A 27,937-nucleotide genomic window follows, 5' to 3' on the forward strand; every position below is an offset into this window, starting at 1 on the left:
TCATGCTCGGGGCCACGATACACCCAGCTGATGCGTGGTCGCTTCCCTGCGTCTGGTCATTGGTGAGAGTCTGTGGCCCAAGTTTAGTTGCAGTATGCCACACCGTTGCCACTGGTCGGATCCCTTTCTGCAGCTTTTCAGCTGATTTATTGCGTTGAATCGGGAACAGAAGCAGTCGATCAGAGAGATCTCTCTAAGTGGCTGTTCATCTTAGGTAATCAGAGCATGGAAGGAGAAACGAACAGGGACGCACTCATCTGAACATTTAAATACAGAAATGTTTTCTCAACTACATGAAGGATAAACTGTAGACCAACTGATAAGCATGACTCAGGAGAGGTCAGCTCTGTGTGACGGTTCGCAGCTCTTCCTAACTCCCATGTCTCTTAGTTAAAAGGTTTCACCTTTTGAATGACAAATACAAATTTCTGCCACTTGCCGGTATTTCCTTTCACCCGGCACAGAACGTATGTGCCAGCTGGCTGTTGGCCATTGTCTTTGCAATGTGTTCAAGTGCGACTTTTTTGTCGAGATGCAGGCAATGTCACAGTCGGTCTTTGTTAGCAGCGGTTCTTTGATGACGGTTCGGTGTTTCTGGACCTCAAAGATGGAAACACTGATACCTGTTAAATATCTGTAACAAACGTATACACTCATTTACAACACAAAAAAATGTTACCAGTCTTTTGTCTCTGTGCTTGCCTCAGATTCAATCTTCATTTTAAACCCTGCCTCACCACTCTCCTTTGTTATCTTCTCTCTGCAGGTCTAGGATGGGGCCAGCTCTGTGTGCAGGTGGTCGGCGTTTCCCCATTACTCTGATGCTGCTGCTCTCTTTAGGCTGGGGTGAGTTCTTTGTCTCCTGAAAGTTTTATTTACTTTGCCTTCAGGTACTGCAGAAATTAATCAGAAGTTTTAGATGTAAAGCTAATAGTAAGAGATGATGTCAGCTCACAAGTGAGTTCACAGTGAAACAAGAGGATGGACAAATATGTGCAGGGTAGATGGTACAACTGGAGCAGAAAACAAAGCCCCCAGTCCCCACATTCATATTTCCACAGACAGGTCTGTACTAATTTGAGTGTTGCAAGTGAGAGCTGACACGCTGAGGATGTTTGCAGACATGCTCGGTGGGACTAAACTGGAACACCTCCAAACCCATTTATGCAAGTTTAGACGACCATCTGTTCCATTACAACTATGCATAAAATTCACAATTACAAAACAAAAGATAAAACGTCTCAGGGCTGCAGGTCTCCGTATGGATCATATCGTAGGTTTGAGCTTCTCCATGCCGCCTGCTGACTGTTACAGATAAGTTCCTCTCCTTAATTACTTTTACTGCAGTTGCTGTGCCTGACGGTGGACAGTCAGGATATATATTTTTTTTATATTAAAATAAGAAACTGTCTTTCTCATTTATAGAGCTAAACATTTAGTCTTTATGCACTGACAGCATAAAATATTACTCCACATTCGAGCATGTTTTTGTTGCACAAGCCAGGATGCCAAAGTAAATCAAAGAATCTCTCCAGTGGCAGAATTAAAAAGACTGAAGCCTCTGATTTCTCCCAGACTGAGACGAGATGCTATCTTCTGAGTCTGTAATTTCAAAATGTGTCACTACAAGCACACAACAAAGCACCACAAGGTATCCAACTGAGACATATGTATACGTATTAGAGTGACACGTGTTACTGCTCATCCGCGAAACCCGACTGTGACGTCCCGTATCTTACAACAGGCTCAGTCTGCTAATAGCTGTGAGTGTAGCTCAAAGCCCGTCCGAGGGTTGTGATGATCAGATGTGATTTTGTGGCTGATATACATGATCCGCTGATTCCTCCTGACTTTTTGACGAGATAAGAATCGTCTGAACGTACTGATGCACAACGGATTACGGGATACACAATCGCAAAGTAGGCATAGCGGTTGCATTATTTGCTGAAAGGGGATTGCATTATAAACCTGATGCTACATGTGTTTGTTTTTAAAGGAATAGTTCCACATGGTGGGAAATGTTCCCCCCCCAGTGGCAGGTTAGCTTAGCTTTGCTTAGCTTAGCATGAAGGCTGGAAACAGGACACCTCCCGATGGAAAAGCTTAGGAGATGCTGACAGACTTTGTTACCATGTTGTTTCCTCCTGTTTCCATTTTTTTTCATTTATTTATTTTGCTATGCTCAGCTAAACGACTGCTGGATGCAGATATTTGGAACTGGTGCCAGTCTTTTTACGTTTGGCTGAATCCACTCAGTTCAATTTACATGCTACTAAAATATAAAATGCTATATTACATCCATAGTTAATGGATGTAGCCTTGGCCTGGAGGAAAGGTCACCAGGTACTCAGCCATCATTAAGTGTTTCAACCCTTAACCACAACACGCTCCAACAGCTTTCATTATATTGTGTACCTATTTTAAATACATTAATTGGTCATAATATTAGATTCAAGCTTTTATTTTTGGAATGAAAGCATCAGATGCAATCAACCAGCACAACTTGTAGTTTTAGTTTAAGACACACATTGGCCTTGAAACCCTCCTTGCGGTTTATCTGCAATCCGCTCAGCACCGTGGACTCTGGAGGAGGACTGACAAGAATAAGGGACGGGTCTGTTAGTGACAGAGAGCATCCTTTCATGTCACTTCCAGCACTCCGTTTGTCTTTAGTTGCTTTTCTTTAGGCCCATCTGTCACCAGCATGCTATAGGGCACACTTGTCAACCAAACTCTCAATTTCCACCATCCAGTTTCTTAGATTGACTAATTTCCCGCGCCCCTTTCTCCTCCCCTGCTCTCTGTCTTTTTCTGCCTCTCACGCCTTTCCCTCGTATTTGTGATTCCGTGATTACATCTGATTTGGGGGGAAGGCAGCGGGGGCGCCTTCAGCGCACAGACTTGCTCTCAGGGGGTTCAGCTTGTGAAAGCCGTCCAATCTAAATGCAGATGGAAATATCTTTCCGGGATTCAATTCCACAGTGCGCAAAATTTCAAATTAGGCTTTGTTGGGTTTTTTTTTTCCACACAGGTTCTCTCTTGTTACCGCTAATGTTAGTTTTCTACAAATCCTGTTGTATTTGTCTAACAGTGGAAATTTAAATAGAAAGGGAGCAGATTTCAGCTGCATCTTCACTACTAGATGGATCATGTCCATTTACCATGACAATAGCCTGATAATCATTACACTATGTAAATAAATTACATTTTAAGTAAAAACTAAAGTTCAGCCTTCGATAAAATGAAATAAAACACAGTAAATAAAACATCAAAACAGCAGAGGACTGGTTTGTTACTGTAAGGCGTACAGATGATAAAGCCACAAAGATGAAGGAACTAGTTGGTTAGAGGGTACTGTCTGCACAGGTGATGGTTGTCATGGTTACTCTGAACCTGTATGTCATGGCAACTAGACAAAGTGGATTGCTGATACGAATCTGCAGGATTTTGTACAGTGGCAGTAGCACTTGTGTAGCAGGTAAAGTCCTTTAAATGAACGGGCTTGAGTGACGCATTGGAGTCATTTGCGTGAACAGAAAGGAAACAGGGATAAGAAACCAGAGGAATAAATAGAAATCTAAATAATTAAGCCGGTAACTGGGAGCCACTTTGGTTTGTTGGAACGTTGTTTCAACTCCAACATATATGTCAGTGTGAGCGTGAAACTGCTAATGAGTCCCAGAGGTCTTGCTGGATGAGACTTTGGTGAGGAGCTGCAGTTTAGCCTACACTTTTTGTATACTTTATCTTTCACTGCTTAATGAAGATTACAGAGCTACCATACACACCTACAAACCTATTCACGTCTCTGAAATTACTGACATTGTTTTCTTTCTTTTGTTTTCTTCCCTTGCAAGCACATTGTCACAAACCACTTAATTGCATCTAATTATTGTCTCTTGTCCCTAGGTTCTGCCTCATCCATTGTGAACATGCGTAGGGTGACCCATCCTACGGTTCAACAAATGCTGGCAGGCAATGCAGTCCTCCCGTGCGTCTTCACCCTCCAGACCGCCTCCTCCGACCAAACTCCCCGCATCCTGTGGACTCACTCACGGCTACCAGCAGGAGGGCATGGCTCTCCTCAGGAGCATATTGTGCTTTCTGCTAAAGGTAAAACGTCTTTATCGTAGCTGCAGATTTATATTTATGTTAGTCAGACTCTTTTCAAGTGTAGTGTCAACCTAAATCTTCACTAATCAATAGGTTTATATTAACATATGGTAAAATGTGTATGCAAAACGGGTCAGTTAGAGACAGTTATCGCCCAGTTATGCAATTAATTTTTTTTTAAAATGACTCTAAAGAAAAACTATTAAAACGTTTTAATAATCTGCCAGTGGGAGCTCTTAGAATCAAAATGAGAAAGTCCTTTTTAGCTGAGGTTTTACACTGTACTTATAAATGTCCAAGCCTGAATGAGAGAAGGGATTTTCAGCCAAGTCGAGACACAGTGCTCATTACATTCATCCACAGGGCACCTTTAAAGTTTTAGTGTCTTTCAGTTGGTTTTAAAGCCTGCAGCTTTACAGTTCTGGTTCAGTCTCACAGCTCTCGGGAGCATCATTATCAGGCACAGCTGTTTTTCAGTGAGAAGGCTCTCAAACCTCACTGTAGTAAATGGTGAACTTGAGGTTAGTGGCTAGCTGGAGAACTCGGGGCACTAAGCAGCTCAAGAGCCATATTTCGATCAGAAATGAGCGTGGATCAGAATTAATACTGGACGAAACGAGACACATGAATGTTGCTCTGTACCTGTTTGATGTCTCAGTGGGCGTTCTCACATGGGATAAATTGACAACTGAAGCAAAAATGGATATGGATAAGTGGGCTTTCCTGTAGTTGTGTGGCTGTAAATGTCCCAAATTGCCTGACTGATTTCTGAACATGTCAAACTAAATGAAATCATACATTTTAAATCTTCTAATAAAGTACTGTTTATTGGGAATTTAACACTCCAAAATGACGTTAAAGAGCTCAGGTTTGACCAGATTTGGTCAACATTAGCCTTAAAACTAGATAACCATACTGTTCTAATTCCAGATGTACCCTACCCAAAGTTTATTCTATAAAAGTATTAAAATAAAGCAACAAACTAATTCTAAAATCTTCAGGATGCCAGTAGACCAATAACAATGAAGAAACTTCTCTTTCTGTGCCAAAAGGTGATGTAATCAAGGTGAATAAGGCTTTCAGTGGCCGCGTCATGCTGCCAGGATACGCTGCCAATCCCCTGAATGCTACCATGGAGATCTCCAGCCTCCGTACCAACGACTCGGGCACTTACCACTGTGAGGTTGTCATGGGTAACGACTATGAGAGGGACACTGTGCCCCTGGTGGTCTCCGGTAAGTGCAGCAGCCTCTTTGTGAGGAAAGTTTGGTGCCGCAGCTCCCCAAAGGAAACATTTAAACTAAGGAGAAATGCTGCTGACAGACCGAGCTGCATTGACACGGAGGGCTTTAAAGCTCCTCTTATAGATTAATAGATTTTTATGGCCGTCCAAACTTGTTGCAGTCAGATAATGGCAGCTTTTAAAACAGCAGCACGACACACCTTTTTTTATTTAAAGAAACATTAACATCACTGATTCACCATATCAATATTATAATGGCTGACTTCATTAAAGAAGTTTTATGCTGTCTGGGCTTGGCTTGTTTGTATTATCTGGTTTTCCGCTCGGATAATTGTGTAATTCTTTTAATTAAAGTGTTTGGACTGAGAACCAATGACAATTATTTTCTGTGTGCCCGTCTGTGAAATTTCAGCTGAAACTCACACAGTGTCAGATTGATCTGTCCGGGTCCACAATAGCATGCACACTGATTACGTTCCACTGATCCACTGATTTTAATCTTGATCTTGACTGTGCTAGTGGACGTCAGAAAGTTCACCACCTGCCTCTGTGTCTGTCTGTGTAGGTGTAGTGTTTCACTACCAGGCCGCCAGCGCCCGTTACACCCTCTCTTTTTCCGATGCCCAGCGAGCCTGCCGGGAAAACTCGGCCCAGATCGCCACCCCGGCCCAGCTGTGGGCCGCGTTCCATGACGGCTTGGCCAGCTGTGCAGCCGGCTGGTTGGATGATCAGACTGTCCGGTGAGGCGATGACCAATAACCTGATCCTTCTCGCCGCAGCCTTGTTGAGTCTCTTGCTAGTTGCAAATGACCACAGCTGAGATTATTTTTATGATTTTTTTTTTGATTAATTAAGAGTCCAGGATTTTATATTTTAATTGCTTGTTTTTTCCTGAACACAACGTGAAACCTAAAGACACTGTATAGAAATTATTATCAGAGCAAATGAAGAAAAAACCTGCTGACATTTTTAGTTTAAAACCAGTCAAATACTAATTCCATTTTCTTTCTTACAAAATTTGAACAAGAAAATCAATATGACTCTTGTGTCTGTATTGTAAATAGGAATTTTACTCCAAAAGCTGGTTAGCTCAGTTTAGCAGAGGTACCAGAAATAAGGAAGAAACCACTGCTCCAGGCCACAAATACTCTTGAACATGACCGCAATAAAAATGATCATTGAGATATAACAAAGGAGTGTAATTATTGGACTTAAGGTGCGCAGATTTTCTACCCTTTGAACAGAGCCAGGCTGGTTGTTTTCCTATGCTTCTGGTCTTTATGCTAAGCTAAGATAATAGAGAGAAGTCTGAATGTTCACATCGAGCTCTTGGCAAGGAAGAAAACAAGTGTATTTCCCAAACATTGAATTCATTCTTTAAAAAAAATGATTAATCAATTATGCAAGTAAATTTAATTTATTTAGAAAAATATATGAGTAAATAACAATCAGCTAATTCTCCATTGTCAAGACATTTTCTTTGTTTCACATACAGTTTTCCTCCCTCCACAGTTGTTCCCACTCTTCTCGGATCATCTGCTATCTCAATTAATATTCTTCTGTTATGCCACTCCATCGGCTTCAGAATCATGTTCGTCTTTTCAGCACTGTTGTTTCTTTGCTGTTAATTGTATTTTAATTTATTCCAATGCCCTTTAAAAGAGAATGCAAACAAGAATTTATTCTTTACTGACATTTAAAGTCTTAATGAAAGGAAACATTTCAATGTTCGAGCTGGGATAATCTTACAGTAAAAATGTCCACGAGGCTCATTTATGCTTCCCATTTCGTGTTATTAGTTTTTTTTCTTACAGAGGTTAATTCCCATCGATGACTCCCACATGGTTGTCTCCACAGTTATTCTGTCCAGTTGCCAGAGCTTGGTTGCTATGGACACAAGGAGTACTCTGCCGGAGTGAGGAATTATGGGAAGAGGGACCCGAAAGAGCTGTTTGATGTGTACTGCTTTGCAAAAGAACTGGATGGTACACACGCACACACACATGCGCGTGTACGCAAACGCACACATACCTCACACATCAAAATCTGTCAAAGCTTTTGGCTTTCACACTGATGTTTGCATCATGTTCTGCTGCAATATCGAAGGATAACTCTGAGAGGGATACTGCTTTTATACATTTTCTCAACAAATCCAATGAAACAAACAAAGAAACGATGACTCCATCCACTTTAATATGTGCTGTCTGTGTAGCCAGAAGAGTGATGGCTGCCTGTTTCTCAGGGCAAAGCCTTGAAGAGCAAAATCTGAAAAAACAAACATACATCAGTGAGTCACAGTGTTGCGCTGGGTTACATCGTATTCTTAGAAATGAACATGTACTTGTATCTGCACTAAGCCACATCTTAAAGTAGTCAATATAAATTTCAAGTGCACCTGTTCAAGTAATGTTGGCTCAGACTAAATGCTTCAGTTGCTTCAGGAAACTATTTAGCATGTTTGAAGGACAAAACTATTCATACATACATTACTGTTTTAATAGACTTGTGGCAGGAATGAATGGGCTTAGGGCTGACTGTCGCAGGCTTGGCAGTGAAGTAACAAAAATATAGAATATTATTAACCTTTCGTTCCTACCATTAAATATCCATTACAAATCTGACTACTAGAAATCCACATCATCTCCTTGTTAACGAGCTTCAGTCTGGTCTGTTCCTCCTCCTCCAGGTGAAGTGTTTCATTCCTCAGTCCCAGGCAGACTGTCGCTGTCTTCAGCTTCAGACCGCTGTGTGTCCCTTGGGGGTCAGCTGGCCACAGTGGGACAGCTTTATCTGGCCTGGAAGGCCGGCCTGGACAGCTGCGCACCAGGCTGGTTGTCTGATGGTAGCGTGCGCTACCCGGTGACCTGGCCTCGTCCAGACTGTGGAGGAAGCCAGCCTGGAGTCCGCTCTGTCACGCCCAACAGCACTACTGACAACACCACAGAACTATATGATGCTTACTGCTACAGAGGTTCGTGCCATAGAAGGAAAATCACGGGCTGCTTACTGTGTCTGTTTTTATAATATATCATTCCATTGTAAATGTAGCATTAAATCATGTTGATGGTTTGGACTGAAATGAAAATGTTTCATATGGAAGTATATGCTGTAGATGAAACATGACTATCTTTGCGGAACTCCTTATCTAAGTCTTGACTGCTATTATTGCAGTAACAATGATAATAAATGTCATTGCCAGTGTTGTAGCTATGGCAACAGTGATTTCTGATCCACATTAAATATCCTACCGTCATAAGTCTGGGAAACCATTAGATTGACAGAAGCCGCGGGGGTGTGAGGAAAAGAGGACAGAACATGTTGAAGTTAAACATCTAGGTATTCAGCTGTCAGTTGCTGATATTGCCATTTTTGTCAAAATCTTAACGCGGTAATGCTTTTCGACACAAAAACCCCCCAGTGCCATTTGAACAGCAGATCTCTCTCAACTTGTTTCGCAGGTAATGTGAAGAATACGGACTCCATCTCTCAGATCTACAGCTCCCTGTGGAAGCCCTGGAGCTATCTTACAGGCTCAACTGAAGCAGGGACAGACAGTCCCAACCCGACGACACAGCAAACCGCCACAATGAGAGGTTTTACATTTTTCTACAATACACACATTTGTAGCAGCACGAGCCGGCTGATTAATAAGAAAATGACCCAATCAGTCAGCATAGACAGTGGAAGAATGCAGATAATTGAATGATTGTCTCGCATATTGTTGCAGGTCCTTCAGATGGCAGCGATGTTTCACCTTCCAACTGGACAGGATTGGTTGACCTAGAAGAGGAAACCTCCCTTCACAGTGGCGAGGCCTGTAAGTCCAATTACATGGCTTTTAGATGGTTGGTTTGTACTAATACCCAAAGATGAAGTGTAGTAATCATTTACCTGAACATCTTAAGCCTCAGACCCCTGGTCCTCGGACTCCTCTGGGTCCTTTGTGACCCTCCAGTTAATCCCAGGACAGAGTTCCTTGGACTGGGGGGAGCCACTGGAGCATGGCCCTGACTCTGAGGAATTCCTTCAACCTCCTGTCCACCCAACACCTGTTGAGAAGAAGGTGATTTTATTATTATTATTTGTTTTATACGCATTTTTAACATTGATGAAGCATCACTAAGTTACTGTCTGTTCACTTATGTTAGGCAATCTCAAAGATTGTCAAGTCCATTTGGAAGCCTTGGAACTACCTCGTAGGAACTGGAGACAAGGAGGGAACCCAAGAACCAAGTGTACACGCAGTGGAAGAGGAGGTGGATACAAAAAAAGCTGACGAGGGGTCTAATCCATCCAATACAGCTATTCCAGGTGAATGGATTTAAACAGTGAACTGACAACGGCCAATTAAGTGGGATTTACTGCCTGACAGTGCAGCTGTTGACTGAGTTCTTCTTCATTTTGTAACATTTTCAGTGTTTACATACATAGTACAATCTGAAAAAGCAGCAACCTACAGGCAAGGAAGATGATCTTGGTACCAGAAGGTTTCCAGGTTTTAAGTAGTTTCAACCAATCAGGTTTGAACAGGCATAATGACTTGTCTTTCTCTGAGCCGTCATACCCTGCCAGCATACAAGTTAATATGTCACAAAACAAGTCGCAAGCACATAGCATCAACAAAATCTGTTAAGACATTATCTTTCAACTCATACTCTTGTCCAGTGGACTGTAGCTACCTTCAAATTAAACTCCAGAGCTGTTGTAACACCAGATAATCCGGCTATCCAGTAGCTGTTGGTGTCCAGAAGCTAAGAGGCTAACAGCTTAGCATGCTAACAATTGGGTAATTTTAGGAGATGCAAAGGCTGTTGTGAGTATCAGTTTTTTCCTCAGAGAGATTCTAAAATTACAAAGAAAATTTTACGCAACAAAATATTACCTCCTCCATTTCTGACGACATCAGCAAGCATGTCACAACAACTAAACTTGGACCATATCAAAATTTTACATTTACAACTCTGTGAATACCACAGGAGGAGACCAATCATATGGACACGGATATCTGAAAATGTTCTCTGTTGTCTGGATATCTGCTGGTACATTGGAAGGCCCAAAATATTTGCCATTGCACTCAGAGGATAACCCATCAAACAATAGCTTATGGCTGAGGAGTGCAATGTGAAGTGGTACACAGTCACAGCAATTGCGTTATGAAGCCTTGACAAAGCTTGACAGCAGTCTATGTTTATTAGGGTGGATTTTGAGCAGCTTTACTGCTGGTTCACTAATTTACTCAACGTTTCATGCAATGATGGGTATTATAATACAGTAGTTTATTTACTACAGTACAAACAAGCTCTTGGAAAAAATATTCTTATACAATAGTGATGGGGAAAGTGGTGGATCAGAGGATTTGGGGGAGAGCAGAGGACGTGTGTTCAGCAAAAATGTCTGGAGTCACGCTGACCTTTTTCTGCAGCCGAGGCTGCCTCTCCTGCAGGGCTGCTAACAAGCTGTGATTGATAGCAGGTATGGCAGCTGACGAGCTCTAGCTGTAAGCATCTGCTTTCCTCACCCCGAGAAATAATCTCAAGGATTAAAGATGTGTTCCTTTAACTTTTGCCTCTGCTTGTCCTCAAAAGAAACTGTTATAGTATCAAGAATTATGTATTACATATTTAAAGGAAGAGTTTTATACACCTGTAGTTTCTCAAGTTGGCTGAGGCTATGTCAACGTGAAAGAGGAAACATTTTGCTGAAAAGATGCCCGCTGGTGACGATATTATAATACTTTTTCAGAGTAATGTGTCATTTCTGCTTCTTCAAGACTTCAAGGTGTGCAAAACTAAAAAGACAGAAAACAAGTCACTCTTGTTTTTGTGAGGAGATCTCTAATAAAACATGTTCGTGACTCTTTAACTTTGACAATGGCGCCCAATTGAAAAGAGAATTATCTCTCTGGGAGTGAAAAAAGAAAGAGGTAGAGGAGAAAAGAAATCAAGGGCTAAGTGGAGCACATAGTGAGAATTAAAACGCTAAATAGCTAACTGAATACTATTAACTATGGGGAAGGCACGTTTGAATAAAATAACTTCTACTACAGTCACAATATTCCTCATTAATCTTGGTCATCTTAGCAGACCAGTGTGTCCAGCTCCATTACCCATGACCAAGTCTAGTTTGTGCGCTGCCGCCGAGTCAAGACACCACCGCCAGTCGATATGAAAAACATTAATAAGCTAGAAAGGCCCCAAGAGACTCTAGTATCACCTCCGCCATCAGGCAGTGGAATTTGATTTTAAAAATGAACACAGGCAGATGATGGAAAGAGAGTGTAATCCTGCTCCTCAACCCATTTGTCCTACTTCCCATATGTCAGGGGTCCGGCACATTTGCAGGGTTTTATGTGTTGGCACTGGATGAATCAGGTTTCCAAATGGCAAGCATGTTTTGAAACTGCGTTACAGACTCGTTGATTTAATTCTGAGGCAGCTTGTGAGGCCGTGGTGGCTTTTAGTTTCATTCAGTTTGGCCTGACTCAACGTGTGCCCTCATGTTTGTGTCTGATATCTGTCAGCGAGCTCCAGGTTTCACCACTGAAAATGTTTTTTTAAACATATACCTGCTGCATTCAGGTTGCGTGGTAGTGATGGTAGAGGTGTTCAGAAATGACAAGCATTCACGTTATGTATGAGGGTTGTATGATGATACATTACTTGTGTGAGAATTGAACATACAATGCATTTATAGACAATATAGCACCATACTAATTATTTTTGGTTGATTAATGGGAGATGTTTTTCTACATATCTGTATTATTAAGCTGTGTTAGAGCTACTGGGAAAAGGTTAGCAATAGCAACTCCAACCTATCTAACCCCCAGTAATACCTTTTTATTATTTTTCATCTTCAATATAGAGTATTCTCTGGTAATATTAATTGTATTAACCTCATTGATTAACATACCGTAGAGTGAACTGTTTGGCAGTTTAGAGACCTTTTAATTGAATGTTTTTCTTCACCGTGTCCACAGAGCTTTGCTAGCTGCCGCTGATAATATTGAACTGTAGGCACTGCTGCTACAGCGGTAGAGAAAAAGAAAAAAACACACTGACAGAAATCTCAGACTGTTTAGAAGTGTTTGTTTTGCCGCTCTTGGCAAAGAAGTGAGAATCCATAAGATGATTTTCACTTTGTCTCTCACTCTTGGCTTTGTTTTTTTTGTTTTTTTTTTACCTTTTATATCTGTCTGCAATAATTGCACTTCTGACGTCCCTCTTTTCTTTTTGTTTGTACTTTGGCCTGTGCAGGTTTGTTCTCCTGGGGATCTTCATGGTTCAGCAGTCCCTCAGTGGAGAACACCACTCCAGCCAATGAAGACTCAACCACTCATCTGGCCTCTGCTTCAGCTGCCTCCAGTAACAATATGACTGTTGAGAGCACCAAGAGTGAAGGGACCTCAGAGTCCCACATGTCCACAGCCTCCAGCCCTGAACCTGAAATCACCTCTTCCAGCGGGGAAACCTGGGTCCGTGTCGAATCGGAGACCACAACCCATGTGGGTGACAAGAGGGAGGAGACAGTGACCTCCAGAGCCAGTGGCAGAGGAGGACGAGGAAGGGGGAAGAAGAACAGAGGGGAGGACAGGAACAGAGGAGAAGAGAGGGGGAGGGGAGAGGAGAAGGGTAAAGCAGAGGAGGAAGGAAGTGGAGAAATCACCGGTGCAGAAGCGAAAGGGGAGATCCAAGTTTCACGACGACTGGTTGGAACAAGCAAACCAAGAGAGAGATCCAGAGAAAGATCTAGAGAGAGGGGTCACAGGAGAGGACAGTCCACCACCACCACCACAACTACCACCACAACTACCACTATGACTACCACTATGACTACCAGTCCTCTGGAGCCCACAGTGATGACGGCAACTGGGACTGACAGTGACTTTACTCCATCCAAATCCCTCCCCTCTGTACCAGCAACAGAAAACTCATTCTTGTCAATCTCACAAGACCCAACACCATCCTCATCTTCATCCCCATCACCATCAACCACACAATCTGTATCTGTTTCTCCATCATCCCAATCGGAATCGCTTTCGGAATCTGATTCTTCCTCCTCACCATCTCTCCCCCCTTCCTCCTCCTCATCTCCAACCACTTACTCACCTCCATCCCATTCCCAAACTCCGTCCCTCTCACCCTCACCATCATTGCCCACTTCCCATTCCCCCTCACAGCCTCAAACTGTTGGATTGGTAGACCCGTCTCCATCTCCTCTCTCAGACAACCAGGACACCTTCACTGACCCTTTAAAGTCGCTTCAGTTGGTCCCAGTGGAGAAGGTGGTTGTGAACAGCTCTCTGGATTACCCTCCACCAATGCTGGGACCCACAGATGAGGAGGAGCCTGCTTGGTCCCATCTGGGCTCTGGGGCCCTCTTACCTGGCAATATGGAGGAGGAGAGCAACAGAGGAGAGCTCAACATCACTACCACAACTGTCAGCCCAACAGGTAAGCTGCCTTCCGATATTTTTCCATCGTTTTACTTGGCTTTACTTCATGTATCCCTATAATCAGTGTCATCAATCCACAATTCATCATTATCTTTTAAATGGCATTAGGGCAATAAAACACAACCTTTAAAACAAACCTCTATGTTAATAAATCTCATTCAAAACAAAGGCAAACTGTAACAGAACCTTCTGCATTTCTGTTTCATCATGTTTGACATATTGTACTCACCATAGTTGTTCATGCAGAAGATTTTGTTGGAATTTCACACTTTAGTTTTGACCCTGAACGAAGGGGTTTAAATATTCTGGCTAAAATGTGGTCTGGTCTGTTTCTTCAGCATTACATGGGAGTCTTATTTTTGTGGTTTTCTAAGCCTCGGTGCATCCGGTGGTCCGATTTGTCTGTTACACGCTAATTTGATGCGTGATTGTAGGTGTGCGGCAACAAAATTTGCGAAATGTGGCCCTGAAAAACCTTCACAGAAGACGTGGCTCTAAAACTTGATCACTAGACTTTAAAGCTATTTCAGTTTCTAATAACTGGATTTTTTTAACAGCTTGGGAGCAGTAGCAACCAGATGGGAGCACATTAGCATATCAGCACCTGTAATTACCTACTAATCTGATGGAAACCTGTTGTATATTTACAGCTAGTACACAGAGCAACGTTAGCTTTCGTTTGGAGAAGTGACCACATTGTGACGACAATACCAGGCCCTTTAGCTGCTATAACCTTTATCATGTTCATCAGCTAGTTACTAGCTCAGTCTGTAGTGGTGCAGAGAGGATTTTTTAGAACAGTTTTCTGTTGAAAAATGATGAATGACGAATATAAGAAGCTGGTTGTGAAAAAAAGAAACATGCTTTAACACTGCCTTTTCATTTCCTTTCCTCTGACCTTGCCACTGGCTTATTTATTTAAGAGACTCAGTGTGTTTTCCACAGCTACATACCTTTTATTCCCACCAGAAGCAGAGACCCCATCCCCGCCACCCTGTGCAATCTTATGATTAAGTCGGCAGCACAGTACATATCTGTGAAGCTCCTGGCTGGCCACCTGGTTTACTACTTATTTTTGTGCTCGATAATGAGAGCATATACAGGAAACATCCTATCACGGAGCGTTTGAGGGCCCTGTGGGCATCGTGCTCTCGCACATTTCTATGGTGATTTATTTTTGCTCCCTTTGAAAGCAGCTCATGTCTGTGGCAGGCATGGTGAGCTGCCTGCTCGGGCTGCGAGGAGTCTGCGGATGGAGAACAGCTGTAAACTGTATCGACAAGGAGCCGAGGGCAACCATCTGGTTCTGCTAGTGCGCAGTATGGGGACTGATTGATTGATTGAGAGACCCTGGAGTCATGCGGGCAGAGGGCCATAAACACACGAACACACATTGATATCTTTGCTACACAAACGGACAAGGTGGATGGATTAGCTTGCAGGAGATTGGACCAGAGTAACAGCTTTCCGCTTATATGTTATGTACACTCTCCAGCTCCTGTTCAGACCCTTGTGGTTAGGGTTTCGCGGCAGTGACTGGATCATAGAGCACTTCTTCGGTCAGGTTAATCAATGAGACAGAACAGGAAACAGGAGCCTCAGGTTGGATTCAAGGACAAGAAAAAGCGCATTGTTCTCAGAAATGAACACACATGTGGATTCACGGGCACGCAGCACAATAAAAATCCTTTCCATCAGGCAGATTTAGATATTACTGTGACATAAAAATGTGCGCTTCAAAAATGCTTGAAAATCCTTTTCCATTAATCTTATTTTCAACACTACCTATATTGTGACTGTGTCCATGATTACTGTGTGATGTGGATTACTACTTATAAGTATCCCAGCATTGCTACAGCATAGTGTTATCCCCCGAGCTGCCCTATCTCTTTAAAGTTATTAACTGGATTTTGCTGTAGCCAGCTTATTTTTGTTGTTGCTGTTTGTACCGGCGGTGTCGGCCGTTGTGCAGAGCGAAGGACAGTCCACTCTGTCAGCTCCTTCCACAGACTATTGATTTTCCTGCACCACTCGCTTTAATGAACGGCCAATCGCATGAGGTTTATCTTTCGCACACACACACGGACACACGCACACACTAAATCTGCTTGTCATAACAGTTGATATTTGTCAAGACGTGCCCTGACCTTGACTGATGCAGAGGGTGCGGGTGCACGCCGGCCCAGGCCGCTGTACATTAACTGAAACGCATGGCCGGTTTTAGCACCTGACATCAGCAGAATCCAAAGAATGGGCAGAGGGGAGCAGCTCGCAAAATCTATCACAGAGCCAGAGCTGTTGAGAAATCTTGCTCTGTACTGGGGTCCTTGTGATTGAAAACCTTCAATCTTGTTCTGTTTTTCTTTTTTGTCCCTGAAACCTTTATTTTTCCTCACACAAAAGCATGATGAGATGTCTCCTTCTGGTTATTTACTGGACATGCTCAGGGCTAATCATAGCCGAGGTATTGATTTTCGCTCATCATCCCATGTAAACACAAACACACAAACCTGCACACACACACACGCCGTAAACCTCACACGCCAACCCCCTCCTAAGCAGCCCCCAGTGTCAGAGCAAGAGCTGCCCGAACAAAGACTCCCACAGCCAAGCTTTTGCGGCCAGCGTGAACGACGAGTGGTGGTTTTCAAAGACCTTAAGTTGCTATAATGAGCAGCACAGGGGAGAAACACGTGGTAGTGCGACGATTGATATGGAAATTTCTAATTGTGGATGGAGACCACACACACGCATACATTTAGGGGGTGAATGGCGGGGCTGAGGCGCTCGCCGGGAGGTCTGCTCATTTCTGTTGTGGATAGCTAATGTCTGAAGTTCTCACGCTGCCCACTACGCTCGGTGGAGTGAGCCGAGGCTTGCTTTCCATATGGTAACCATGACAACTGTGGCTGTGAGTGGATGCCGAGGTTGAGGCTCTCCGGCTTCTGATCCCTTTGAAAAGACACCGAGTGTGAAATAGATATGCATGCGTTGTTCTGGTGCTGAGTGTTGTTCTGGCTGAGCTGCTCTAATGGATAATTAGGGTGGCGTGATTTTATTTTTTCTGATTTAATTTTTATTTCAAAATCTGAGCAAATTGGTGAAGAAATTTGTCTCCCAGTTGTAAACATTTTCAAATTTTTTCAGCCTGTGTGCGAAGACGCATATGTTTTATTCTTGCCAAAACAAATTACATTTACAAATTCAACTAACTCTCTATTTTCCCAAACGCACCTTCCACCCCCATTCATCTGTCTCTTTTAGTTGAGGTGGAGCCCTGCGTGACGAACCCGTGCCTGCATGGAGGAAAGTGCCTTCCTCAGGGAACGGGCTACAGCTGCTACTGCCCACAAGGATACACAGGAGAGAACTGCGAGATAGGTGGGTGACGCTGACACATCCCACATGAACACACACCACATAATGAAGTCAGCTGTGCGCCAATGTGTGTGCCTACTGACGTAAGGCTCTTTAACGGCCCATTGGCAGGTCAAAGGCCAAGCTGTCCATCACAGCGTGAAAGGAGTTTGAATGGGGGCTGAGGTCGAAGGTTATGTTCAGACTGTCAGAGACGGGCGGCGGTTATGATCCCTCAAGGTCAACCCGTGGTAGCTTTCACTTGCAATATTTTTTTTGCGCACACACAGAGAGAAATCCTGCCTGAAGCAGCATCGAGTAGCAAAGAAAAAGATCTATTTCTGCTCCCGGATGCATGACCTAAGTGGTAGTCGAATACAAATCTCTGCCGGTGCTCAATGGTTTTCTAACTTGCTGTTTCACCCAAAGCCATCCTTGCAGTCTCTTGAATTTTTAAGCTTATTTGATTGTGGGTTATTTGCAAAAATACCCAAAGGTTCTGGAGTCAAGTCAAGGCCTTTCTTAGTTTTGTCTGAATCAGCACCAAAAATAAATCAGTTGTTCCATACCTGAAAGGGTTTTCTGTACCGCACACTTTGTTGTGATACATTCATGGGATTGATTGGACGTGCTACCGACAAACACAAACAAAAAGTGGAGAATGCACAATCTTCTCTGCAGACACACTGTACGAATATAGCTGAAAGGTGCTTTTTCCGTTTTATTTTTATTTATTTTTTTGTAACACTGCAATCAGATTTTTGATGGACTTTAGATATGCTACTTCCAGAAAGAATGAGGTCAGGACCAACAGGCTGCCATGTTGCACAGATCCGACCTGAATAAACCGTAAGACAAAGCAGAGCTGACAGTATCTGCATTGAAAATGTTCCCGGGCCATCTTTTCTCTACAGGTAATTTCCTCTGTCACTCAGATCCTCTTATTGTTTCTGTTTGGCAGCTACAAGATCAGACCTGAACAGTGCTTGCATCGCTTTATTGTGTTGTGGTGTGGTGATATCAGGAAGCTGGATTTTGTTCCTTCAAGAACAGATAAAATATTCTCCCAAATGATTACTATACAGTAACTCCACTTGTGTTTGCAGCATGCAGTGTGTCCACGCTGGAAAAGTGACAAAATATTGTGCAAAGTTTAAACAGCTGATTTTTGCAATTCCCCGGGTATAATCTTTGTGAAGATTAATTGGCTGTAACTTCTAAGTTGCAGTTTGTTTTGCTTGTAGTGTTACACTGTATAAAATGCAAAAACATTAAATTGTCAATACACTCGTGACTTGTCGCAGCAGGAAAATCGCACATGTAAAGTGCGACATTAAGCCGACGCAGTGAACAAACACGCACAATGACTGAGCCACAATTAACGTCATTTATTAAGATGTTTTTTGTGCCAGCATTCATCTCACCAAACTAAACCGGATCCTTCATGTAGTTACATTTTAGAACAAGTGCTCCTCCGTGTCCCTGTACATCCTCAAGCAGACACGAGGGACACCTTTGCACAGGTGCTGTGACACTTTGACGCTGAGGTGTAAGTCTGCCTTAAGGGTCCGAATGTGTTCCTTCACATGTGTTCAGTCCATTCGACTGACTTTCCCTCAAGACAGTGAACAAACCCAATTCTTATACTCTTCGCGTGTTCGGAGTCAAAGAAAGACGGACGGACCGGGTATCAAACTGACAGCCAGCAGCTGATGCGTGGGTACGCTGGAGGGCTTTGTCATGGATTTGCAGAATTTGCAGTATTATCTCTCTGAGGAGCAGCTTCCCCTATGCATAATGGATGATGAGAAGGACAATGGGAGCAGACTTTTTACATTGAACAACAGAGAACTGGACTGATTTTAATGGAGGAAGAGAGCTTGTGGTGTGTTAAACTGTGTGTTTAACTGTCAGGTCTCACATCCTAAAGTCATTCAAGGTCACGCCACTCACAATCAGCCCAAGAGTGTTTCATATTTATGTTTTTTTTAATGTTATATGTTAGATTTCTGTATTGCTGTGAACATGAAGAGTCTGAGCTCTGAATCAGTGCTTGTTCCTGGAAAGCTCTTTTCCCTAAAGTTTTCACTTCTCACAGATCCTCATAACTTTGGAACTGTGTTTGACACAAGCTTAATTTAATCTCTAATAAATGACGATCTGATTTCGGCACAGACAAGTTTAAGAGAGATATTTCCAAATCCCTCATGTGCCATCGTAGCTTTATGTGATTTAAACCAACAAACCACGTTTCAATAAGACGTGAAATCTGAAACAAAACTCTACTACAGCTGATGCTCTGATACTGATGTTTGCTCCAAAAAACAATAGTGTCTGATTGATCTAAACATTTAGCCGGATGGAGGAGTGAAGAAGCACATATCTGGTTTCTGTCTGTTCCGTACAGACAGCCTCATTTTCTCCCTTTTATCTTAAAAGAGCTGCCATTTTCATGAATAGATAAAAGCACGTTAGGCACTTTTATCTGCTGCCAGGTTAACGTTAGAACCAACATTTTGAAGCCACAGCAAAAACTGAAGTTGGAAAACCAGGTTTGAACAAAAAGTTTTCTTCCACTGCCCTGCAACAAACTTTATTGACCAACCACCATATTAAAAATGAGCCCTCTTGCAGCCTGTAGTCAGTTCGTCTGGCTGTGACAGTGTAAATGTGAAAGTCTTGGACAAGGCTAAAGGTCGATCTTGATCGGTCTGACACGTTTAGCTTCGGTGACCTTTCTCAGTCTTCAGCTTTTTGCTTGAAACTCACTAAGAGATGAGAAGTGAGGAAATACCCTGAAGTTGGTCTGAACTTGTAAGTAGCTTTCTTAGTGCACTCTCGCTGTGAGTTTTAATAGATTTCTGCAGTCCTGGGGTGCATCTGTTATTCTGGGTACCAAACAACCCCACAGTGCTGAAAGAAGATTACATGCCCTCCATTTACAATGATAAAGTGATGCTTTATTGATCCCTGTTGAGAAATGGTCCTTTTGCCTGCCTGCTTTTTTTTTTTCGCAGAGGGGTTAGAGAGCAGAGATAGCCGCAGAGCATATGAGTTTCTGTTGCTGATTAAGGCCTCATTGGGAGAGGGAGAACTCTGCCAAAATAGGGGATTGCACCCGGATCCTCTGGTCGGGTTCAGCCTCTCTGCTGGCTCTAGATTTATGTCTGGTCTTCAGCTGCATTAAAGGAAAAGCAATGCAATGTGAAGGCTGGTATTTCTCCCACATGAAGTTGTTTGTAAATGGAGACAATGGACAGAGACAAAAGAAGAGATTACACATAAAGTCAACCTTGAGCACTGTAAATGCATGAAGATGAATGCAATAACGCTTGAAAGGCTTTTAGAGTGTCTTCTTCTGTGAGAGATGTAAATGGGATTAGGGTGCGTGTATTCTCCTTGCACCCTGTTTGACTTACAATAATGTCCTCGCCAACATGGACACATTTCAGTGTTTAAAGCAGGACTCATCTGTCAGAACTTGAATGGCGGCAAACGCCCACACCACCTTTTCCTTTTTTTTTTCCTTTTTTCTTTTTTTATGTACAACATCACTTCTGCAGAATGCGTCCTTTTAATTTGAACTCTAATGAGATTTGCAACCCTTCTGTTCTCGCCGCTCACAGACGTTGATGACTGCCAGTCCGAGCCTTGCGAAAATGGAGGCACCTGCATCGACAAGATTGATTCATTCCTCTGCCTTTGCTTGCCCAGCTACGGAGGAGACACGTGTGAGAAAGGTGAACACTGCACACATGCACACGGACAGATAACGGAAAGCTGCGTGAGAGGAATTATCACGCAGTCACTGTTCATACGAAATGTTTCCTGGACTGTAGAGCACAAACAAATTCCCTGCACTGTTGCACGTGGTGAACGTATTAAGATTTTCAGCCGTCTGATGCTCGCTGTAAAAGGCTTGTCTGGTGGAAGTAACCCTGATCAGCGTGTAGCGTCTGTAACTGCTGCATGTCATAACACATTATCACAAAGCTGCATCTCTCCGCAGCTATCATAATATGTATCTGCGTGTCACGGAGCTGAGGGGTGACTGACTGAATCTTCAGCGAGCAACAAAAATATGCACGCCATTTTCCAAGCGGCAGTTACCATTGCACATTTATAGTCAGCACCCAACAGGCATGCACGCATTCCCATGGGTCTGTGTAGGTGACGATATGAATCACAAACATTATCGTGTTTGGTGTGATAGTAATACTGTTTCATGATGATTTTATGATATGAGATCATTGCTGTAAATGTATTTTTTATGTGTGCGGTTTAAAGGCCAAACACACCAAACTGACATCAGTGACTACCGGCAGCTGAGGCTGCTGTGGCATTGCCTCATGTCCAAAAATTTGAACATGAACGCATCAAGTTCACAACCAGCAGCCAACTGGCATGTACAATCTGTGTCTGCGTGAGAGGAACTGACTCTCCGTACCAGTAGTTTGTGTTCGCCGTTCCAAACTGTACAGAGTACGAACCAGGACTGAATTGGAGGCAGAGCACATCGGTGAGAGATATTACTTTGATTGACATGACTGGCTGTCTGAAATGAAGAAACATGAAGATCACTATGATTCAGGAAAGTCCAGCTCTGCACCGCAGTTTGTACATTCACAGGCCTAGCTCTTCTGGTTATGAATAATAAATACAGACTACCTGGTGGTATGGAGAGCTATTTTGCCTCACAGAGATGCAGAACATACAGTAGGTACATGTTAGTTGGTTGCAGTCTTTTTCTCCAACACACAGGCGACGGCATAGACTGTAGACAGCAATAGTTTAAAGTTAGTTTGGTGAGACTGGGCCTTAAAGGTGAAAGGTGCTTGGTTAGTTATCAAACTATATTTATGAGTATTTCACCAAAATGCATTAAGACCTTTTTCAGTTTTTTTGTTGTTTTTTTTTTTTTGTTGATCGGCGGGGTATCTGAAAACTAGTAGCAGCATTATGTATTGCATCTTATGTGGTTTCATACTTATGTGTGTGCAGAAGTAAATGGGCCCCAGAAAGAGTTGTTGTTATCAAAAGCTAATACTGATCTAAATTAAGCATGCAAGCCAGTTTATTTATAAAGCATCTTGCAAACCGAAGTTCAAAGGGCTTCACAGAGAAAAGAAAATGGGAGAAGAATATAAAAGAGACAAAAGACAATATACTGCATACAGCAGACACAATATTTATTAAAATCATGCATTAAAGCCAAAGGAAATACATGGAAATGGTAGCTCTGTCCAGAGGTTTTCCCTGTTTCTAGCTAAGTTTCTAAGCTAAGTAAATAAAGTTAGCTTTGTTTTCCAAATATAAACTAAGTTCACCCTGGAGTAAAGGAGTTCTCACTGCGAGTAAAATAGTTTCGAGATAGAAATTAAAAATCTGGGATCCACGTTAGGTAATCGAAGAGGCGTCGGGGAGCAAATCAACCCACAAACCCGAGGTCTGCAGTCCATAATTCAGCAAAAAAGACGGTGATGGAGTACTATATGCATGTGCTGTGTGAATAATAAACACAAACCCAGAGGCAAGAACCGCATGAATGTCTGCGTGGTGCATGGCTCTAATGACCACTCCATACAACTCACAACTGAAACCCACAATCACACACTCGCTCACACAAGAGCTGATTCATCACCGCACTGGTTTGTGCCACCTCCACCTCCAGCAACAGCTCCGGGTCTCTCCTGCTGTACGTGTGTGTGTGTGTGTGTATGCCGTGCACTACTATAGTAATGAGGATTAATGAATATCTAACCTTTGCAGTTATAAATGCTTCCACGGGCCGTGGTGTTATTAATGAATACCAATAGTGCAGAGAGAGGGCCACGTGTGCTGTGAATTGAAAACGAGCCTGTATAATTACCGTTCACATTTTGGCTTCTCAAGATGCCAAAGTCATATATTTAAGTCATTAAATGCCAAATTAGATGGAACACCTCTGCTTCCTCTCATCTTCTCCATCAAACTGTTTTATCTTACTCTGGCCTCCTCCTTTTAACCATTATAGTAGGAAGAAATAAGTTTAACCTCTCCCGTTTCCCCTCCTCTTCACAGACATTGAAGGCTGTGAGCACGGCTGGAGGAAGTTCCACGGCCACTGCTACAGGTAGGCATGATTAAAAGCTGCGGCTGTGCTTCGAAAATAAGTGAAGTCACAATATACCTGCCCTCAAACCACAGGGGCCTCATCTGTCTGCATTACCCTCTCATACCCTCGAGTTGCCCAGTATGTACTTGCCGCGCTGCTCTCTATCATTTGAACCTGTCAAGCTGCGCGGTACATGAAATATGTATTTTCATAATCCACTTTCACCGTGTTGTCCCACAGGTACTTCACCCACAGGCACACCTGGGAGGACGCAGAGAAAGACTGCAGAGAGCACAGTGCCCACCTCAGCAGTGTCATTTCTGCTAGTGAGCAGGAGTTCATCAATGGTACGTGTGTCTGCCTGGGTTTGGTTTGGTTTAACTAACTAAAAATGAATCATATAGAAGAAAATGGGGAAGAGTAAACAAACAAGAGTCTAAAACACAGAGATATTTGTCATTTGGTGTCAGATGATCAGAGATTAGGCAAAAACTAAAGGGAATTTGTCATACTGTTGTTTGTTCCAGGTCTCGGTCATGACAACGCCTGGATCGGCCTGAATGATCGCACAGTGGAGGAGGACTTTCAGTGGACTGACACAAATGATCTGGTTAGTCATCGCTTTATCATCAATCTAATAGTTTGAAAAAGAACACAATCAAACAACGTGTACTAACAGCACCATGCGGCAGCGGTTTGATCGAGCTGCAGCGATCGATAAAGATTTTTCCGGAAATGTTGCTGGTGCATAGAAGTGTCGTATCAGTGAGAGAAGCCCAGATTAAAAACACAAATACCAAAATCCCTCGTGGAATACTTTGGCAGAGAAGCCTTTCATTTTAAATTTAAATCGTGTCCTCGTTTATGTGCGGAGTCTCATGTGTAATCTTCCAAATAGCATTAATGCGGAAATGCCACAGTTAATCTTTCCCTTTGATTAAAAAAAATAAAAAAATGGAAAAAGAGGGAAAGAAGAAAAGAACGTCCAGTCCCACAATACCGGCAAATGAAACCGAGTGAATTAATTATTTTGCTTCTGTGCAGGTATACGAGAACTGGAGGGAGAGCCAGCCAGATAACTTCTTTGCAGGCGGCGAGGACTGTGTGGTGACCATTGCCCATGAGGACGGCAAGTGGAACGACGTGCCCTGCAACTACAACCTGCCCTACATCTGCAAGAAAGGCACAGGTACTGAAACACTGCTGAACTGAATGTGATCACCTACTGCACTAACAAAGAGAATAGCTTGTTTTCCTTTCCTGTTTGACAAGCCGAAGTCTAGCGAGATGTTTACTCCATATCAGAGCTCCATTATCGGTTCATGTGGAGATTTTTCTCTGGATGCTTGAGTGTTATGTGACCAGCTGGCCCCTTGTTAGTCATCAGTGCTCATCACCATTTCTCGTGCTCTTCATGCAGACATGATTTCTTTCTTCTCACAAAGCCTGGACTTCAGTAGCTGTTACATAGCTCTTTTTTCTCCGTAAAAGGTCAAAGCAGCAGCAGATGCTCCAACAGCTGACGACGAACATGAGCGAAGATCGTGATTCGGTCTAAAGCCTGTATTGATTTCCGAGAGAAGTATCAATCACATTCTTCCTCTTATTGTCGTCTCCCTCTCCTCTGGCCACACTTACACATCTGCAAACCGCAGAACTGAAGTTGCAGTGTTCCTCAGCCGTTGTCTTGTCCGCAAATATCGGCTTGAATTCGCCAGGTTTTCTCGATGCTCACCGACACCTTTCCACTGGGATTCAGCCAATCTGAATGCGGTGAGATGTTGTAGGATGCTGGGACAGCACGCTGAAGACACGGAGGACGGTCAGGAGGCGTTAGAAAGGGGAGGGAGAAAGATGAAAGAGGACAGGGAGAGGGGGATTAAGTAGTTTAAGAGTGTTTGTTTGTCTGGCTGTGGTCTCATGGCTCTGTGGTTTGGCTGCAGGCCCTGTCTTCTGCAGAGACATATTACCTCCCTCTGGCCTCACCACAGCTCTTTGTCATCAGATACAACAACAAGGCTGCCATCTAGAGGCAGCTTACACCTGCAATAATGTGCTTTGGTAATAGATTTTTTTTTTTATTATGCCAAGCAATGCTTCTAAAGGTCTCTTTTGCTGTACACTAGTACTGTACAGGGAGATGGTTATAATGAATATTCCATCACTGTGTCTCCTAAGGTGTCTTCAGATTTATTTGAAATAAATACAGTACATCTCTTGAGCAAAAACCAGCCTGTACCAGAATCAGTCAATGTGATTTTCCTTTGGCAGTGTTATGCGGGACCCCACCTGCAGTGGAGAACGCCCATTTGATAGGTCGGCGGAGATCTCATTACGACATCCACTCAGTGGTGCGCTACCAGTGCGCTGAAGGCTTCTACCAGCGCCACATCCCCACAGCTCGCTGCCGGGCCGACGGTAGCTGGGAGCGACCTAGGATCATCTGCACGAAGTGTGAGTGTTCGGTTTAAACTCACGGCAGCGCGTGTCATGCATCATTTATGAGAGCAAAAAGAATGTTTTTTATACCTGGCAACTAGAAGTTGAGGGATGAAGTTTTTCTTTGACTTTCCAATTGAATTATTTATTATTTATGAAGGTGAATATTTTGATTGATACTATAACCGTTTACTGCCTTCTGCTGGATGTGGGTGCTCCTTAAGTAGAATTAAATATTAGTTTTTTTTACAACCTGACACCTGGTTACTGTACTTTCCAAGGTTAATTGTATATATTTATTTGTTTTAGTCGCCTATAACCTTTTAATTTTCAGATGAACTGACAGCAAAGTAAGTGTAGCAGTAAAATAAGATTCTTTTATTATTCATTTATAATCACTGAAATGAGTGCAGCCTGGAGGGTTTGGGGTTAGAGTATTATCAACTAACAGCTGCCAACCAGCGGGCTACGTTAAATGTAATTCAGCTAAATATAATGTTATATAGTTTAATTCATTCTCATCTAATTTCCTGTCATCTTTCTTTCAAGTGGTCAAATGTGCAGAAATAACTCCATGCCGAAACATCAGCTCATATTTGGTTACTGAAGACATGTTGTTAGCAATAATAAATTGCAGCAAAGAAGTAAATTAATTTAGAAAACAGTGTTGTCATTACATGATCATTAATTAAGCAGTTTAATTATCTTAAACCGGGGATTTATCTTCCCATGTCAGTTATTTGAGTCAAAATGTCATAAAGATCTCTGCAATCGGTCCCCACGTCTGCAAAAACTCCTTGTTTCTACTACAGACTGACTCATTGACACTCTGAAAGTACTACTGGCGTACTGAGGAGTGGCAGTTTTGTTGCGTACTAATGCCAAATGATCAAAATAATTTTAGGCGTTAACATTATTGTGTCTGCAGCAGGCTTCTTTGCTCTTGGAACAGAGTGAGAAGTGAGTAAAATGGTCATAGTGGCATGTAGGAGTGTTGTTCTCCATTTATACAGCAGCCTGTCCAGGTCCCCCTGAGGCAAACTGTGTAAGGTTTGCAGAGTGCTTTTATATTTCAGTCATTATGTTCAAATGCATAGGAAAAATAGGCCCAGGTTCAAAGATTCTAAAGTTACGCTTTAACAAAAAATACAAAAACTCTTCATATTAGCATCAGACTCAAACATCTAGCATCCACTATAGCACAAACTTAAGGGGCGTTAAAGTATAAAAAAGATATACTGAAAAGAAAGAAAGAAAGCACTGAAAGAACCGTTGTGATTAAGTAAGAAAAAGATAAATCCAGATAAATACGTCCCTTCTCCCTTCACTTCCAGCTCGGCGGTCGCACAGATACCGACGCCATCACCACAACCAGCACCACGACCGCCGCAGCCGCAGGAGACACGGCGGAGAGGGACACAAGGCCAGGGAGGACGCACACGGCTACTACTGAACCAAATAATACCACATCTGCATTGCCTAGGTGCTAACCATGGCCCATAAGAAAGACAGTAGATCACCTCACCTCTCTTTCCTCTTCTGCTTCTAACCGTGCTCTCTGCTTAGCTTTATGATGAATAAGGTTCTCCTCCTCTAACATAACCCCGTCCCTGAGTTTGGGTGTTTGAAGCTTCCTTATCTTTCCACTCTGCTTTCTTTAACCGAGGTCCATGCGAACACTAACTTTAACACCTACTCTCTTAACGCCCTCCCTCTCTACAGTAACCACTTCACCTGTCTACAAACTATAACCCTCTCCTCGTCTGTCTGTCCGACAGCAGTGTGTGAGTGTGTGTGAGCGTATGCATGAAACTAAGACAGAAACTTAGAGAAGTGCTAAATCACTTTTTTTTTAGTAAAGGTTTGCTCGTTCTACATGGAAAATAACTCATCCTAGTTTTCTGTTTACAAAGCACAGACGTAATTGATGCAAGATATCGTTCAGTCCCTGGTAACCCTGAGCTTTTTGTATGTGTACTGTAGCTGTTACTTTTTCCATAGAGCACCAGAGTAGCTGGTCTGTCTAATTCTACTGACATGCTTTTTTCTAATACTTGCTATGTTTGTGTATTCTTACTATTTATTATGAATCATTTGCTAGTGAACATGCTTTCATTTTTTACTTACACTCCAGAGAGCCGATGTAACATCATTTTTCTATGATCCAACAATCAATCAGTAACAAAATTAATCATTTGATTGCCTCTAATCTCTGTTTTGTAAATATTGTGTGTGTTAT

At 42.7% G+C, this 27,937-nt stretch overlaps 1 protein-coding gene across 1 annotated transcript; it reads left to right on the forward strand.

Moving 5' to 3' along the window:
• The first annotated feature begins 467 nt into the window (after positions 1-467).
• Positions 468-27,923, forward strand: LOC311489528 (neurocan core protein-like). The gene is made up of 19 exons (XM_084546648.1): positions 468-846; positions 3,910-4,113; positions 5,166-5,348; positions 5,922-6,096; positions 7,214-7,341; positions 8,043-8,327; positions 8,815-8,949; positions 9,084-9,173; positions 9,262-9,419; positions 9,505-9,667; positions 12,610-13,806; positions 17,073-17,189; positions 20,792-20,905; positions 23,226-23,277; positions 23,500-23,606; positions 23,787-23,869; positions 24,304-24,448; positions 25,531-25,713; positions 27,033-27,923. The coding sequence occupies exons 1-19, from the start codon at positions 774-776 to the stop codon at positions 27,149-27,151; spliced, it is 3,711 nt and encodes a 1,236-aa protein (XP_084402774.1). The 5' UTR covers positions 468-773; the 3' UTR covers positions 27,152-27,923.
• Positions 27,924-27,937: the final 14 nt, after the last annotated feature.

This window comes from Chelon labrosus, assembly GCF_963514085.1.
Source record: "Chelon labrosus genome assembly, chromosome: 6".
NCBI lineage: Eukaryota > Metazoa > Chordata > Actinopteri > Mugiliformes > Mugilidae > Chelon > Chelon labrosus.